The sequence below is a fragment of the Xenopus laevis genome, chromosome 2S (assembly GCF_017654675.1).
Source record: "Xenopus laevis strain J_2021 chromosome 2S, Xenopus_laevis_v10.1, whole genome shotgun sequence".
In the NCBI taxonomy this organism is placed as follows: domain Eukaryota; kingdom Metazoa; phylum Chordata; class Amphibia; order Anura; family Pipidae; genus Xenopus; species Xenopus laevis.
The window spans coordinates 34,596,727-34,614,294 of NC_054374.1; the positions used below are offsets into that span (position 1 = coordinate 34,596,727).

The 17,568-nt window shown below is 39.7% G+C and overlaps 1 protein-coding gene across 2 annotated transcripts in view; it reads right to left on the reverse strand.

The window, feature by feature from the left end:
- The window catches only part of rps6ka3.S (ribosomal protein S6 kinase A3 S homeolog), a 65,256-nt gene extending 52,401 nt beyond the window's left edge, over positions 1-12,855 (reverse strand). For both annotated transcript variants that reach the window (XM_041583632.1, XM_041583631.1), the window contains exon 1: positions 12,274-12,855. In XM_041583632.1, the coding sequence (XP_041439566.1) occupies positions 12,274-12,336 (63 nt within the window). In that variant the 5' untranslated portion in view covers positions 12,337-12,855. The remainder of the gene's footprint in view (positions 1-12,273) is intronic.
- Positions 12,856-17,568: the final 4,713 nt, after the last annotated feature.

A 17,568-nucleotide genomic window follows, 5' to 3' on the forward strand; every position in this document is an offset into this window, starting at 1 on the left:
AGAAAAACTCCAATCCCATTTTCTGACCAAACCCGTGTGTTAAAAAAAAGTTTTCCATATTCCCACAAAAATCCTATATGCCCAACTCCCCAAATATGCCCAAAACATTTATCAGTGCACAAATAACCTTGTTGTGCAATGTACTCCTGCTTACCTATAGGACAAGTCATGACGAGAGGTGAAGGGAGGTGGGATTTATACTGGTAATCTAATTATCTACTTCTCAAAGACCAAACATGGAATCATTTCAATCTCCCCTTTTTTAGGACAATTAAAAAAAATTGTGATCAAACCAAGAGACAACTTGCCCTGATTTACATGACCTCATTAAAATACAACTTTTTTTCTAAGCTATACAGTACAGGTGAAACATTTCAGGCTATTTCTCACATACAAAACACAAATTTTAGATTTTTAGGGACCCAACAATGATGGGTCTCCCTACAGCTTTACAACATTTTCCCATGATTGTTACCTTGATGCACAGAAACTTGTGGGGAAAAAAAAATAGAGAAGCGGTCAAGGACCTGGGGAACAAATGTGAATATGAAAAGGTGCTGATAGGAAGAGTTTAACTGGGCAGTTGCTGGTAGAATACAGCATTCTTTTCAATGCTTATGTTAAAGGGATACTGTCATGGGAAGAAATTTTTTTTCAAAATGAATCCGTTAATAGTGCTGCTCCAGCAGAATTCTGCACTGAAATCCATTTCTCAAAAGAGCAAACAGATTTTTTTATATTCAATTTTGAAATCTGAAATGGGGCTAGACATATTGTCAATTTCCCAGCTGCCCCAAGTCATGTGACTTGTGCTCTGATAATCTTCAATCACTCTTTACTGCTGTACTGCAAGTTGGAGTGATATCAACCCCTCCCTTTTCCCCCTCCAACAGCCAAACAAAAGAACAATGGGAAGGTAACCAGATAACAGCTCCCTAACATAAGATAACAGCTGCCTGGTAGATCTAAGAACAACACTCAATAGTAAAAACGCATGTCCCACTGAGACTTCTTCAGTTACATTGAGAAGGAAAAACAGCAGCCTGACAGAAAGCATCTCTCTCAAAGTGCAGGCACAAGTCACATGACCAGGGGCAGCTGGGAAATTGACAAAATGTCTAGCCCCATGTCAGATTTTCAGATTTGAATATAAAAAAATCTGTTTGCTCCTTTGAGAAACGGATTTCAGTGCAGAAGTCTGCTGGAGTAGCACTATTAACTTATGTGTTTTGAAAAAAACATGTTTTCGGATGACAGGATCCCTTTAAGAACTATTGCCTAAACTTTTTCTTGTGTGTTGTTTTTAATACAACTTAATTAACTTGAGGGTAACCTGTTTTTGTATGTTATATTGTGAGATATACACATGCTGAACTGTAATGAATTCCATTTCTGCTGTCTAAAACATAATTATTAAGCAAATGTAGATGCAAGAGTAAAATTGCTTTTATTGTACCATAAATATTCAGTAAAAAACAGGTGCTTAACTTGCCAAGTTAAATGTCACCCATAAAACAAGAGTGGACAAGTAGAATAGCAGGAGACCTGTTTGGTTTACCATTAAATAAACAATGCATATTTAAGATGTGCAAATACCATGAGAAAATATAAAAAAAACTGTGAAACAACTATATTAGTTCATGCTTAATTTATAGGTATGAAATGTACATAACCTCAGTATGTGTTGACATATAGACCTTTTTAAAATTGCTCAACCCCAAAATGAATCCAAGTCCATTTTTAATATCACGAAAAACAGAAAATACGTTTTCATTACATACAGTATTCAATTTTGTTCTCTGATCCCTGTACTTTCTTTTAGTTGTAGATCTACATGACCAGCTTATTTTCACAAGGTTCATGTAATCACTGCTGGTTATCACAATGGTTAAAGGACAAGTAGCACCAACACATTAAAGGATTTTTGTATGCATTTAGAAACAAAGCATGGTTACCAGAGACTGGTAAATGCTATTGGGGGCTCTGTAAAAACTATAAATAAAAAAAAAAAAAGCAGGCCATGTGTTCAGATATAAAAACAAAACAAAAAAAAACAAGTAATTACTACATTGTGGTGTTATTGGTCTTTAAGTAAATAGGACAGAAAAAAAACCATCAAAGAATTTGCATTTTATTTCATGCTGGTCCAGTAGTTGTTAAGCAAACGATCAGATTTACTAAGCACACAATATAAATTATAAAATATATATTAAACTTTACTAGTTATCAAAAGAGAAAAGCACAATTAATCATCAACTTACTGCTCTTCTATTCTCCAGACTAAGGGGGTTATTTACTAAACTGTTAATGCAAAAATGTGATTTTTTTTTTAATACAAAATTTACACATTTTTCTGAATTTATTAAACCCCAAGGATGGAAAAGTCTGAATCAGAAAATCCGGCATCTCAGACCTATCGAGGTTGCATATAAGTCAATGGGAGAAGTCCCAATGATTTTTTGATGTGCACTTGGTTTCGCGCAATACCCCGCAGTTTTTGGAGTTTTCGGGTGAAAAATCAAAAAAAATCGTCAAAATCGGATTTTTTTCTGCAAGGCAAATTTTCGGGAAAGTAATAATAAATAAGCGTAAAAAACCAGAATAAAATCTGACTGATAAATAACCACCTTAATCCAAGGACAATCATTCTGCTGAAAGTTTGCTCAGTTTTTAAGATATATATTTAAACTATACATACGGCTAGGAATCACTCTAAACATACTGTTACCGTATCCATTAAAAAGGCTAAAATGAAGCCGTATCACTTGTATTATAGGAAAGAAAAAGGTAAAGGGATCTTCTGTTGCCATGGAAGCCATCAATGAATAGTAGGAAATATGTTTTTTATATGATTCGCCATGGCAGCAGACAGATTTACCATGGTAATAATTTAAAAAATTAGATAATGGATGCTCAGCAAAAATATCCACAACCAATCAAGTGTTACAGAAAGAGGTAATTTAATTAAATATACAAGAAAAGTTCCATATTTTCCTGTTTACTGGCTATTGTTTATTAACTACTTTTTATCTGCCGTCTCCCAAAATAATCTCATGTTTTCAAATCTCAGGGCAGTATGGTTAAATTCCAAGTCTTAAAGGGCATGTAAAGGCAAAAAAAATAAAATCCCATTTTTACTTTCTTTAATAAAAAAGAAACCTATCTCCAATATACTTTAATTAACACAGTCTTAGTCTTGCAAAGATGTCTAACAAAGTTACAAGATGACAGCCCCCTGTAGCCAACTTTGAAAGCATAAAATATTTTTTTGATTAGGCTTGTGGTGCAGTAAGTTCATGTTTATATTTAGTATACAAAATACAGCATTTCTAGCCTTATTGTATTTTAGGCTTTACGTGCCCTTTAAGTTCCTTAATGAGTAGGTTTTAAAAAGACAATAACCTATAACAAATATTTTTATTCTGATCCAACAAAAGCTGTAACCATACATCCTGTTCCATGTAGATAGATATAGTAGATATAGATATATATCTATATATCTATATATCTATATATATATCTATATATCTATATATCTATATATCTATATATCTATATATCTATATATCTATATATCTATCTATATCTATATATCTATCTATATATCTATATATCTATATATCTATATATCTATATATCTATATATCTATATATCTATATATCTATCTATCTATCTATCTATCTATCTATCTATCTATCTATCTATCTATCTATCTATCTATCTATCTATCTATCTATCTATCTATCTATCTATCTATCTATCTATCTATCTATCTATCTATCTATCTATCTATCTATCTATCTATCTATCTATCTATCTATATATCTATATATCTATATATCTATATATATATATATATAATTCGTTCTATGGGGAAACTAATCTTCCCGAACTGCCTCTCGCAGGCTAAAATGTAAATCGGCAGGATGGCGATTCGTTTACGAAGTCACCCGAAGTTTCCTCACGAGGCAACTTGGGACGACTTTGGAAAACGAAGTGCACGATTGCCATCCCGCCGGCGATTTACACTCTAGCCAGCGGGAGGCAGTTCGGGGTTATTAGTCGCCCCGAAGAAGAGATTTGCCGCCGGGCGACTAATCTCAAGAATCTGCTTTTTGCCCTGACCCTTATAGGGCACATAATAAAAGCTAGGCATGGCTGCATCCAGGTGTAATGTTTACAGATCATTAAATAAACTCATAATTAGGATTGCCTTTTTCCTGCTAAGGGAAGGATGGGCTCATTTATAAACACTGGGCAAATTTGCACCTTGGTAGTAACCCATATGACCAATGACAGATTAGCTTTTTTTCAGCCAGTTGCAGTTAGAACAGTGAAAGGAATACTGCACAGGTACAAATGTGCCCAGTATTTATAAATTAGCCCTAAAAAAAGAGAGAATATAATTTTTCACAAAACAGATGTGTTTAACATATGTTTGAGTTGAGGAGTATAAAGACAAACAAACAATTAATATATATCTAGTCATCATCAAAATCACTAGATACTAGGGATGCGCCAAATCCAGGATTCGGTTCAGGATTCGGCCTTTTTCAGAAGGATTTGGATTAGGGCAAATCCTTCTGCCCCGCCGAACCCCGCCGAAGGAAATCACATGACTTTTTGTCACAAAACAAGGAAGTAAAAAATGTTTTCCCTTCCCACCCCTAATTTGCATATGCAAATTAGGATTCTGATTTGGTTTGGTATTCTGCCGAATCCTACGTGAAGGATTCGTCAGAATCCAAAATCATGGATTCGGTGCATCCCTACTATTAATTTTGTGGATCAAGAAGTTTATTCTCTCCCAATAAACCTTTAAAGAAGTAGAAGACAGCATGCTGGAAAAATGAAGCACTCAGCAGATCCAGGATTTATTCCAATTTGCACCTCTCAGAATACATATATAAAATGTAATTAAAAAAACCAAACACATTTTTGTTGATGTGGTACTGATACAAAGATATTGTATTTCACTGATAAATTTAGGTGTACAGATTTTCAGCTAAATTGACTGAGCAATACATATCCTGAAAAAAATATATGTACTCCTCACTAAATGTGCTCACTAAGAGCCTCTTAAAAGAATCAATATTAATTTACAAAGCACGTCTGTTTGCATGATATAAAATACTGGTCTTGTCAGATGCAGAGGGGATCATTGTTTTGTCCTTTCTACATTTAAGCATTCACGCTACATGGAGGCAACTTTCAGGTCACTCACAAAATGTCAAAACAACAAATAATGTTATTATTAGATATAGCGGTCTCTCTTCAGCTACATGTTATAACCCTCCTTAATGCCAACTGAGAATGCCTTTTCATATATGTCAGTATGTATACAAAAACAGAGATTTTTCTTTAACACAATAACGAGTCTGGTTTAAATGACTGGGTTTTTAAATAAAAGGACCTAAAATGTTTTTTTTTTCACCTAGAATCAGCCAACAGCACAGATCTGTGAACCTAATAAAAATTATTTAAAATATTCAGATACTTTCGGTGCCGTTCTATGAGTTCTGTTACCAGAAATGGACTACTTATAGAGGGCACATACTTCCCTTTGCTCTTACTAGAACAATATAGTCCTGCATTCTAAAAGTCAGCAAAATGCTTGCAACCTGTGGTATCACAATACTTTGGTGTTTTCTGTCCAGGACAATTGACAAAGGGAAGGCAGCTAACAATCTAATCTGTCATCGGTGTCTTCTTACTGAAATTGTGTCCCCTGCATTAATTCCTTGTTTCTTCCCAATTTAGGCATTGTTGTAATTATGATTTTTGCTTTGAGCTATTCCAGACTAAGGATTATATGGAAAAAAAAAATCATCCTTACTAATCATGTGCCGGTTGACCCAAAACCCGCAGGAGGGCAACCATTGCAGGTGCAGGTTAAGTGCGGCCAAACTGGTAAATTACAATTATTATGCACATGCATTTGGTCTTGGAACCAAATGCATGTGCATAAGTAGTATATGGAACAGTGGGTATGGGTTGGGTGCAGGTCTTACAGTGGCTATATTGTGTGGGTTGAGTTTTTCCTGATCCTCATATCACTAATCCGTACATACAGTAGAACTCCCATTTTACATGCTCTGATTTATTTCCCTCATTTTACATTTTTGTTTTGTGGTCCCACCTATATATTATGCATAATACATTTCCCTGATTTTACACCTTTTTTTTGATCCCCTGAAAAACGTAAAATGGGGGTTATACTGTATTCTAATATACAGCAGTAGTTAGCATGCTTTTCCCCCCTATCTTGTTTTAAAAATAGCTTTCAGAATAATTTACATTCTACATGAAAAAATAGAGAAAAAAAAAAAAAGACACTTAGGGGCATATTTATCAAAGGTCGAAGTTAAAAAAACTTTCGAATTCAAAAAACCAATCGAATGGAGGTCGGAAGTTTTTTTGGGGTCGAAGTGGGCCTACTTCGTATCGTACAATTATACTTCGATTTGAAGTCTTTTTAACTTCGACCTTCGATCTCCCAAATTCCCCCACTTGCCTCCATACAGGTTGTAGGAGGTCCCCCATAGGCTAAAACAGCACTTCGGCAGCTTTTAGGTGGCGAATGGTCGAAGTTTTAAAGAGACAGTACTTCAAAAAAACTTGACCTTTGAATTTCAACGTTTTTTCAAATTCAAATCGAAGTATGACTATTCCCTAGTCGAAGTACATAAAAAATGGCTCAAAGTTTTTCACTTAACTTCACCTCGACCTTTGATAAATCTGCCCCTTAATATTTAGTATTTATAAACCTTTTTAAATGATTAAATAATAAGAATTAGACATGTCTTTGTACAGCATGCCAGGAGAAACATCATAGCTATATAAATGTTTTTATACACAATAATGTGTGTGTGGAAGGGTGGGAATATACATTTATGAATGCATTTTTATGTAGCATGCTAGCAAGCATCAAAAAAGTAGTACGATGCCTGGATGCTCTAAATCCTTTCCTGCAGACTAACCAACACCCACGGATGATGTAGCAACATTGAAAGGGCTGAGAAGCAACTGACGAATAATTTGATCATCCTGAAGTGTATTTATGGAGGGTGATAAATTAAACAGGGTCATTATAACAGAACACACATGATACAACAGTTAAAATCTAGCAAACTGAGGCCCCTACGCTTAGAAATGCTGACTGCACCTGCCCAGAATTCCCAGTTTTGCGGCATATACATGCTACAACTGTCATCAGGTTACAGAAGAATATGGAGAGAATTGTCGGAAAGGGAATTCCCTTGCTGGCTCTCACTGAATTAAAAGAACGAATAGAGCAATAGAAAACAAGAAACTTGCATGCATGCATATTCAAACACATTATTAGGATTATTATAAACATTTGTAAGCAATAGCTTTTTAATTTAATTTGAATGGTGAATCACATGTATATATTTAATATAACAAGGACAACCCTGAACACAGTATAGACTCACTGCCTATAAAATAGAGCAAGTCTACACGGCCCTTAACAGAACATCTCAGTAATTTTACTGCCCAAACCAGCTTTGCAGCATTTAGCAATCACTGTAGACACTGCAAAGAGCAGAGCACGGGCTTATATGCAGGAAGAGGCAAGAGAGTTTATTTAGGGACTTCCTGTCCATCCAAGCACACACAAACTCTAGAAGTGCTTCAGCTTCTCACTGCTTACTGAAGACGACTAGTTCCGCTACAGTTGGTGTGGACTATGCAGCAATACCAATAATCTGAATGACGAGTGTGCATTAGCCCTTCAGCTGACATTTGAGAAAGATCTGCAGTTACGAGAAATGATACGCACTGTATTTTTAACTACAATGATACGGTTTCCTTTGTTTTGAATATAAAATAGACAATTACAAGCATACTTATTAAACTGACCTTAGTAGTTAATGAGTACACGTATGGGACCAGTTAAAAAAAATCCAAATTTTTAAAACTCTTTTTTCCTCTGTAATAATAAAACAGTAGCTTGTACTTGATCCAAGCTGAGATATAATTAGTGCTTACTGGAAGCAAAACCAGCTTTTTGGGGTTATTTAATGATCACAGGATTTTTTTGCATACTTAAGGTAGGGAAATCGAAATTACAGGAAGATCCGTTATCAGGAAAAACCAAAGATCCCAAGCATTCTGGATAGCAGGACCTGCACATGTTTTTATATGTTAACATATCAAGCATGCACCCAAGGGGGGGTGGGGGTGGTTTTGGTGTGTGGGGTGTGTGTGTGGGTGTCCTGCGCAGAACCAATTTCTAAGACCCGGACCCGCATATTTAGCCACTTTGATCTGCTACCGGACCCGCAACCCACTGGGCACCATTAAACAGGAAGTGATGTTGCTGTGTGTGTGATATGTTTGTAAGTAAACGAAGTCAAATGTATGTAGCATGCATGCAGCATGGAGGTTTTAAAAAGACAATGGGGCTCATTTATCAACACTGGGCAAATTTGCCCTTGAACAGTTACCTATAGCAACCAATCAGTGATTAGCTTTTTAAAGCCAGCTGCAAGTAGAACAATGAATGCAGCAATCTGATTGGTCGTCATGGGTTACTGCCCATGGGAAAATCTGCCCAGTGTTGATAAGTGACCCCCCAATGAGTAATAAACTTTGAAATGATCTCAGAACACTTCCTGTCAAATTGCTGTCTTAATGGCATTTGCCACTGGCACGTTGTCACATCATCACTCCTTCCCTAGCCCTCAATTAGTCATCCAACCTTGAATCTATAAAATCTCCTTTACCTGCAGCCCATTTGCTCTACTCACTTGTATACAATCAAGCACTGCCCTGTGTCCTATCTTTCATTTCACTTCCAATGCCTGCAGTTTAAAGTGCATCACCCCTCCCTTATTTCCTCGATTTTTACAACAGAGCGTACATACTAATTGCCCACATCTGCATATTGCAAAACCTACTTCCCTCGGAGCCTCTCAGCTACAGAAACATTCTTGTTGCAAGGAATATGCAAGAGGATTTTTTGTTTGTGATGCAGCTTGCCCTTTAGTGTGTGGCACAATAAAACCCACTTGGTGTATCACGAAGTATAAAAAGTAGCAGCGGGTGGTAAGCAAGTACGGACCAGTACGAAGCTACACTCTGCTATTTGCTGCCTGCTGTGGATAACTCGATATTTAGAGGGTTAAAGGAGAACTAAACCCTAAAAATTAATATGGCTTAAAATGCCATATTATATATACTGAATTTATTGCACCAGCCTAAATTTTCAGCTTGTCAATAGCAGCAATGATCCAGGACTCCAAAATTGTCACAGGGGGTCACCATCTTGGAAAGTGTCTGTGACACTCACATGCTCAGTGGGCTCTGAGCAGCTGTTGAGAAGCTAAGCTTAGGGGTCGTCACTAATTATCCAGCAGAAAATGAGGGTTGGGCTGTAATATAAGCTGATGCTACAGGGCTGATTATTAAATTTTGATGCTAATTGCACTGGTTTCCATTCTGCTATGTAGAAATTATCTATATTAATTAGTAATCAGCCTTATATTGTTACATTTTTATTCTATATGTACTGTATAGTGTGAGTGCGCCCCTACGTTCAATTAGTGACAGAGCATGTGCAGTGAATCAGCAGAAAAGAAGATGGGGAGCTACTGGGGCATCTTTGGAGACACAGATCTTTACTGCTAAAGGGCTGTAGTTGCCTTGGGCTAGTACAGAAGCTCAAAACATAATGTACAACATTTCTAGCCTACTTCTTTAGTTAAGCTTTAGTTCTCCTTTAATGAGAGTATATTAAAAGGGGTTGTTCAGTTAAGTTTTATTATGATGTAGAGAGTGATATTCTGAGACAAGCTGCAATTGTCTTTCATTTTGTATTATTTGTGGTTGTTGGGTTATTTATCCGGCAGCTCTCCAGTTTGCAGTTTCAGCAGTCTGGTTACTAGGGACCAAATTACCCTAGCAACCATGAATTTATTTGAAAAATAATGTACTATAATTAGGGGAGTGAATGAATAACAATGTGAGTAATAAAAAGTAGCAATAACAATAAATTTGAAGCCTTAGGGTTGGGGTAGACAGGCAGATTCGGGGAGATTTAGTCGCCTGGACACTATTCGCGGGGCGACAATCTCCACAAACTGCCTTCGATTTCCAAAGTCGCCCGAAGTTTAATCGTGAGGCAACTTCGGAAATCAAAGTGTCGCGAGTGCATTAGCGCAGGCAGTTCTTCATTCAAGCAGACAGAAGGCAGTTCGTTGAGATTGACGCCCCACAGAAGAGGCGATTAGTCTCCAGGCAACTAAATCTCCACGAATCTCCCCGTCTGCCCCAACCCTTACAGTGCATTTGTTTTTAGATGGGGTCGGTAACCCCTATTTTATTAGCTGGAAAGCAAATAATTAAAAAACTATACAAAATAAACAATGAAGACCAAATGCTCAGAATTGACCATTCTATATCATACTAAAAGTTAACTTAAAGGTGAACCACCCCTCTAATAAAACGTAAGTATAATTCTTCAAACGGCTTTGTATTCTAGGGTCATGTAATTGGTCATCCAATATCCCATTTAACAATAACATACGTGACTCATTCTAGGAATTCACACAATATGATCGGAAGCTGAACACTTAATAACATAGAAACACAACGACAGATCCAAACTTTGTGAACCCAATATGAAAAACAACAAATTAATCTTTACAAGTCAAAGAACAGCAACAGAACTAAACAAAAAAATGAGAATCTTAAACCCACCAGCTCCAGGTCTTTAAAGGGGAACTCCACCTGTTATTGGAATAATAAAAGCAACTTGCCAATCTTTAAACATTTCCAATGGCTTTACAGTGATTTGTCAGTGGAAATGCTATTACCCTGCCTGGCTGTTGAAACATTGTAGCAGGTGAGTTCTCTTCCAGGTTTATTAAACAGCTGGAGTCAGAACCAGGAGGACAAAGGAGAAATACTGTTTCCAATACCAAATTACATTTGAAAATAACTTTAAGACCAGTGAAGAGATTTCATTAATGGGAAAACATGTTTTTTTTTCAAAACACATCAGTTAATAGTCCTACTCCAGCAGACTTCTGCACTGAAATTAAATTCTCAAAGGAGCAAACAGATTTTTTTTTTATATTCAATTTTGAAATCTGACATGGGGCTAGACATATTGTCAGTTTCCCAGCTGCCCCCAGTCGTGTCACTTGTGCCTGCACTTTAGGATGGAACTACTTTCTGGCAGGCTGTGGTTTCTCCTTCTCAATGTAACTAAATCAGTTTCAGTGGGACTTGGCTTTTACTATTGTGTTGTTCTTAAGGTGGCCATAGACGCAAAGATCTTACCCCGATATGCCATTAACGAGCATGGCTATATCGGGGGTAATCTGAACGTTTGGCTGTATGGCCGAAGGATCCGATTACCATGTGCAATGGGCTCCGGCGGGTCAAAATCAAATCTGTCCAAGCGACCGATCTCCGCCGGATGAAAGATGTTGGCACTCTCCACACACGATCCGAAAATCATACGAATCCTCGATTCGTACGATAGGATCTGTGCGTCTATGGCAAGCTTTAGATCTACCAGGGAGCTGTTATCTTGTGTTAGGAAGCTATCTTCCCATTGTTCTTTTGGTAGGAGGGAGGGGTAATATCACTACAACTTGCAGTACTGCAGTAAAGAGTGATTGAAGTTTATCAGAGCACAAGTCACATGACTGGGGGCAGCTGGGAAACTGGCTATATGTCTAGCCCCATGTCAGATTTCAAAATTGAATATCAAAAAAATCTGTTTGCTCTTTTGAGAAATGGATTTCATTGCAGAATTCTGCTGGAGCAGCACTATTAACTGATGTGTTTTGAAAAAAAAAAAAAAACATGTTTTCCCATGACAGTATCCCTTTAATGTATATTGAGAAGTCGTTCAGAATCAGAATTTCTTTAATGAAACAAAAGACAGTTTTTGGGGTGGAGTTCCTAGAACTCAATCCCAAGCAAGAGCTGTCAGAGACGTATTTTAGTGAGGGAGTTAAATGGCCCAGGCAGAGAGGCAACTTCTAGCACTGCCGCTATTGTGGGACTACAACTCCCAGCATCCTCTCGGCTCCGCTGGTGGAAAGAAAAGGAGCCGCTGAAAGTTGAAGCACTAGAGTTTATGTACCAACATCCGCTCTATAAAGCCCAAAGCTCTCACACTTCCCGTACTTCATTGGGGTTGGGGAAAGAGACAAGTGGCGATCATGTTGGAGCCTTCCGTGTAGCCCCCCTGTAATGTGTAACACAGACAGACCCAATGCTTCCCCTACTCTTACCTCGCTTTCCACTTTCTTCACCGGTACTTTCTGCCACGGGTCTGCCAGCTGAGCCAGCGGCATGTTTCCAAGCAGATGAGATTCCAGCAGTGTTCCCCAGCAAGCGGCAGTCTGACAGAGCTCCAGTCCGCTCCGCTAGATTCACCGTCAGCAGTCCGGTCACGCACGGCAACTGAGAACCGCTCCAGTGTCGCTTCTCTCCCTACTCGCACTCACACAGATCTTTACTTCCTCTCACAACATGGCGTCCCCAGCGGTACCTGCAGCTCGCAGCAAGGCACAGTGCGCGTCATCACTACGTCACATGCAGTAGGCGGCCTTCCCCCGCCCTATAGTTTGGAGTACAGGTGACAGTCGGCGGAGGAGGATTCTGGGTAAAATTGCGTCATAGGTGGAATGTCTGACCTTCCATGTTACACGAGTCTCCGGTTACGGTTACGCGAACGCGTTTTAGGACATCCTGCAGCGAAATACATGTCACACGTCTTCGGAATGGCGCATGGGTTGCTTTTGCCGCTTATCAACGTCCAAATCTGCAATCACACCTCCGTCCTCTACCCTCCCTTCTCAGCCGTCAGTCATACGAACTCCGCCCTCAGACTTCCGCTATCAGTTCTCCGCCCTCAGTCCTCTTCTATTTAGTCCTCTTCCTTCCGACCTCCCTGGTCAGCACTCCCCCCTCAGATTTCTCTTTTCAGCTGACAGTCTTATCCATAATGGCTGAAAGAAGAGGACTGAGGGAGGAGGGTGGAGGGTGGAAGACTGAGGGAGGAGGATGGAGGGCTGAGCTCGTATGACTGATGGCTGAGAAGGGAGGGTAGAGGACGGAGGTGTGATTGCAGATTTGGGCGATGAATGACGGTAAAAGCAACCGATGCACCATTACGAAGGCGCGAAGGACAGGTCTTTCGCCGAATGTCCTAAAATGCGTTCCGTATATGCAAGTGGGTAAGAATTCAGTCAGAGATTGTGTGTGTACTATCAGATCCCTCAGATTGCCCCCAACTGTACATGTGCCAGCATAAGCCAAAACATCCATCATATTGTTACCCCCAATCTGCACCTATGCCAGCGGCAGCCAAAAAAATCCATCATATTGCCCCTAATTTGTACCTGTGCCAGCAGTAACCAAACATCCATCATATTGCCCCTAATTTGTACCTGTGCCAGCAGTAACCAAACATCCATCATATTGCCCCTAATTTGTACCTGTGCCAGCAGTAACCAAAAATCCATCATATTGCCCCTAATTTGTACCTGTACCAGCAGTAACCAAAAATCCATCATATTGCCCCTGATTTGTACCTGTACCAGCAGTAACCAAAAATCCATCATATTGCCCCTAATTTGTACCTGTACCAGCAGTAACCAAAAATCCATCATATTGCCCCTAATTTGTACCTGTACCAGCAGTAACCAAAAATCCATCATATTGCCCCTGATTTGTACCTGTACCAGCAGTAACCAAAAATCCATCATATTGCCCCTAATTTGTACCTGTACCAGCAGTAACCAAAAATCCATCATATTGCCCCTAATTTGTACCTGTACCAGCAGTAACCAAAAATCCATCATATTGCCCCTAATTTGTACCTGTGCCAGCAGTAACCAAACATCCATCATATTGCCCCTAATTTGTACCTGTGCCAGCAGTAACCAAACATCCATCATATTGCCCCTAATTTGTACCTGTGCCAGCAGTAACCAAAAATCCATCATATTGCTTCAAACTTGTGTACCTTAGCCAGCAGCTACCATATTGCCCTATCTACCAGAGCCAGCAGCGGCAAATCTCTCATATTGCCCCTGATCTGTACCTGTGCCAGCAGCAGCCAAAAAATCCACAATATTGCCCCCAAATATGTACTTGTGCCAGCAGGAGCCAAAAATCCATAATATTGCCCCTAATCATCTTTTTATCTGTGCAAGCAGCAGCCAAGATATTGCCCAAAAATATGTACCTGTGCCAGCAGCTGCTTAGAGAGAGCTGGGGAGTGCTTCTGACCACAGTACGAATCACAGCAAAAAGGGGTTGGAACAGGTGATTTATAAAATTGAAAAACTATAGAAAGCCAAGCAAACCAGGGTTTAAAAAATGTTTTCCCTTAAAAGTGCACCCCCACCATGATTGCACCCTAGGTGGGCGCCTACTCTGCCTACCCCTAGTTCCGGCCCTGCTCCTCACTCTTCCATCCAACCTGGGTCCTCGCAACTCCCTCCTCAGCCATCCGTCCTGGGTCTTCCCTCCTCAGCCATCCATCCTGGGTCTTGCTTCTCCCCCGCCAGCTGTAGCTCGAATTTGATTGCTGCAATTAAAAAACCTAAAATGCCTAATGGCTAAAAGGAATGGCAAGAACAAGAAACTATAATCAGGGTGCAGGGCTGAATATGAGCACCCTGAGGAGTGAGGAGCAAGAGCTGACGACTGAAGAGGGAGAAGCTAGGACCCAGGACAAATGGCTGAGGAGCAAGGACCCAGGACTGATGGCGGAGGAGTGAGGAGCAAGAGCTGACGGCTGAGGAGGGAGGAGCGAATATGAGCACCCTCATATTCGCTCATATTCACCCTCTTATTCGTGACAAAAGGCTCAGAGGATGGGTGAGTAAAAAATCATGCCATATCGCATTCTTTTTGCTTAGGACAGCGCATGCAGGACAACGATTTCCCTTGACAATGTCCTAAAATGCGTTCCGTATGTGTGGCTATAAGATATTACTACAGGTATGGGATCCATTATCCAGAGAGCTCCAAATTAGAGAAAGGCCATCTCCCATAAGACTCCATTATAATCAAAGAATCCAGATTTTAAAAATGTATTTCCTTTTTCTCTGTAATAACAAAACAGTAGCTTGTACTTGATCTCAACTAAGATATAATTAATCCCTATTGAAAGCAAAACCAACCTATTGGGTTTATTTAATGTTTACATGATTTTCTAGTAGACTTATAGGGGTGGTTAAGCTTTAAGGTTACCTTTAGTATGTTATAGAATGACCAATTCCAACAACTTTGCAATTGGTTTTCATTATTTTTTATAGTTTTTCAGTGCTGGAATTGGGGCGGGATGGCATCCCGCCACTTCTTTTTTTTTTTTTTTTTACTAAATTGCATCCCGTCTGGCGGGTTTGTGTGTGTCTGAGTTGCATCCCGTCTGGCGGGTTTGTGTGTGTCTGAGTGTGTGTGTGTGACTGTATGTGTGTGCCTATGTGTGTGTGTGCCTGAGTCTGTGCATGTGTACCTGAGTTTGTGTGTGCCAGAGTCTGTGTGTGTACCTGAGTCTGTGTGTGATTGTATGTGTGTGTGCGTGAGGCTGCATGTGTCTGTATGTGTGCCTGTGTGTTTCTGCGAGCTATGCGCGCCGAACATGCCGTCCCTCCACTTTTTTGATCCTAATTCAAGCACTGTCATTTTTTAATTATTTGCCTTTTTCCTCTGACTCTTTTCAGCTTTCAAATGGGGGTCACCGACCCCTTCTAAAAAACAAATGCTCTGTAAGGCTACACATTATTGTTTTTGCTACTTTTTATTACTCATCTTTTTATTCAGGTCCTCTCCTATTCATATTCCAGTATTTTATTCAAATTAATGCATGGTTGCTAGGATATTTTGGATCCTAGTGACCAGATTGCTGGAGTTACATCCAGCCCTGGTTGGAAATCAATCTCATGACCTTCAGGATCGTAGGCACGTGTCTTAACCACTAGACCATTCAGTAGCCCCCTTTTTGGGGGTTCGTATAGACTCTGTTAGGAGGAAGATGGACTGCCGGTACTGCCAGTCAATGAAGAGGCCAAAGAGGACATTCACTTGTTATGGTCAGCTGGAACTGCTCCCAGCAGGTTCAGGCTCTGTGGCGTGACGGCTTAAGTGCTGATTGTTTGCATGTGAAGTCCCGAGTTCAATCCCGGGTGGATGGTTTCCCAGACCTTTCAGGGTTGTTTATGCCTGTACTGAGCCATTTTCTTTAGACTGCATTCAAGAGTGACTGCTACTTTAGAGTCGGCAAAACCGGTCTCCCCACATGTCTGTTCAATGGCGCATGCAGCAAATTGCCTGGCTTCTTCCCCCCAAATGGCCCGGGGTTCAAGCCTTGGCGGAAGTTGCCTTTTTTTCGGGCTACATTACTGAGTAACTGATATTTATCGCAAAAAGCTACCTTCACTAATCAGCTTCTCAAATGTTTTTTTAAGCTATTTAGAGAACCCTGTCTTCGTTAAATAATTTACCAAGGTCAATTTCGAGTTGATGCAAAAAAACACCCCAAAAATGGCAGCGGGGGGTTCTTACCGGCAACCCCTTAACCACTTGACCATTCGGGAGCCCCCCTTTCGTGAGGTACCCGTGGTTCATATTCACTCTGTTAGGCAGAAGATGGACTTTCGGCACTAACAGTTAATGAAGAGGTCTAAGAGGACATTTGATTGCTATGGTCAACTGGAACAGGCCCCAGCAGGATTAGGTTCTGTGACGCAGCAGCTAGAGCACCTAGTTGTCCATTCGAGGAGACCCGAGTTCAAATCCCAAGAGGGTGATTTCTATTTGTTTGAAGCTGAGATATGAGATATGAACACCCACACAACAGTTCAGTTAACCCCCGCGGCCTTTGAGCATAGCTGTACATGCTGCACTCATATTACAGTAGAGACGTGATATTCATTGCTGTTTTATTTTCTGATCTCCAAAGCAACTAGTTATGGGAACCTAGGGACGGTACAAAACACCAATAGACTAATTACATGGTCTGCTTCCACTGAAGGGGATGAGATATTATGGGATATGGTGTTTACTTGACATTGTAAATAATATTTATTTAAGAAGTTGAGCATTTGAAAGTGGGAGGAAAAGGTTGGATCTAATGGGAGAAATGGCTAAATCAGGTAAAGGTGGACATGAGCTTTGGAACTGCAAGAGGATCATAGGAAAATAGGATACTTTGGAAATTTATAGCAGATAGAAACTAAAAGGGTTCATTTACGACTGCAGCTGCAGTCACGTAAAAATTGATGCAGTCGTTGCACACATTGAAGGCGCAGGCTGTGTCATTAGGTGCAGCAGAATTGTGCATAAAGAATCACAGTTAGATGTCAATTTGACATCAAACATCAAGTCATTTTCTGAGAAATTCTGTATGATAGGGTGCAATTACATCAGACAGCTCCCCCTGGTGCCTATAATTATGCTGGTATTGGGGGGAAAATGTTGAGTTGTGGATTAATTGCACTTTGCACACTGCACATATTTTAATAAATTATTCTTTAAGTAGAACAGTATGATATGAAACACTTTATGGTCAT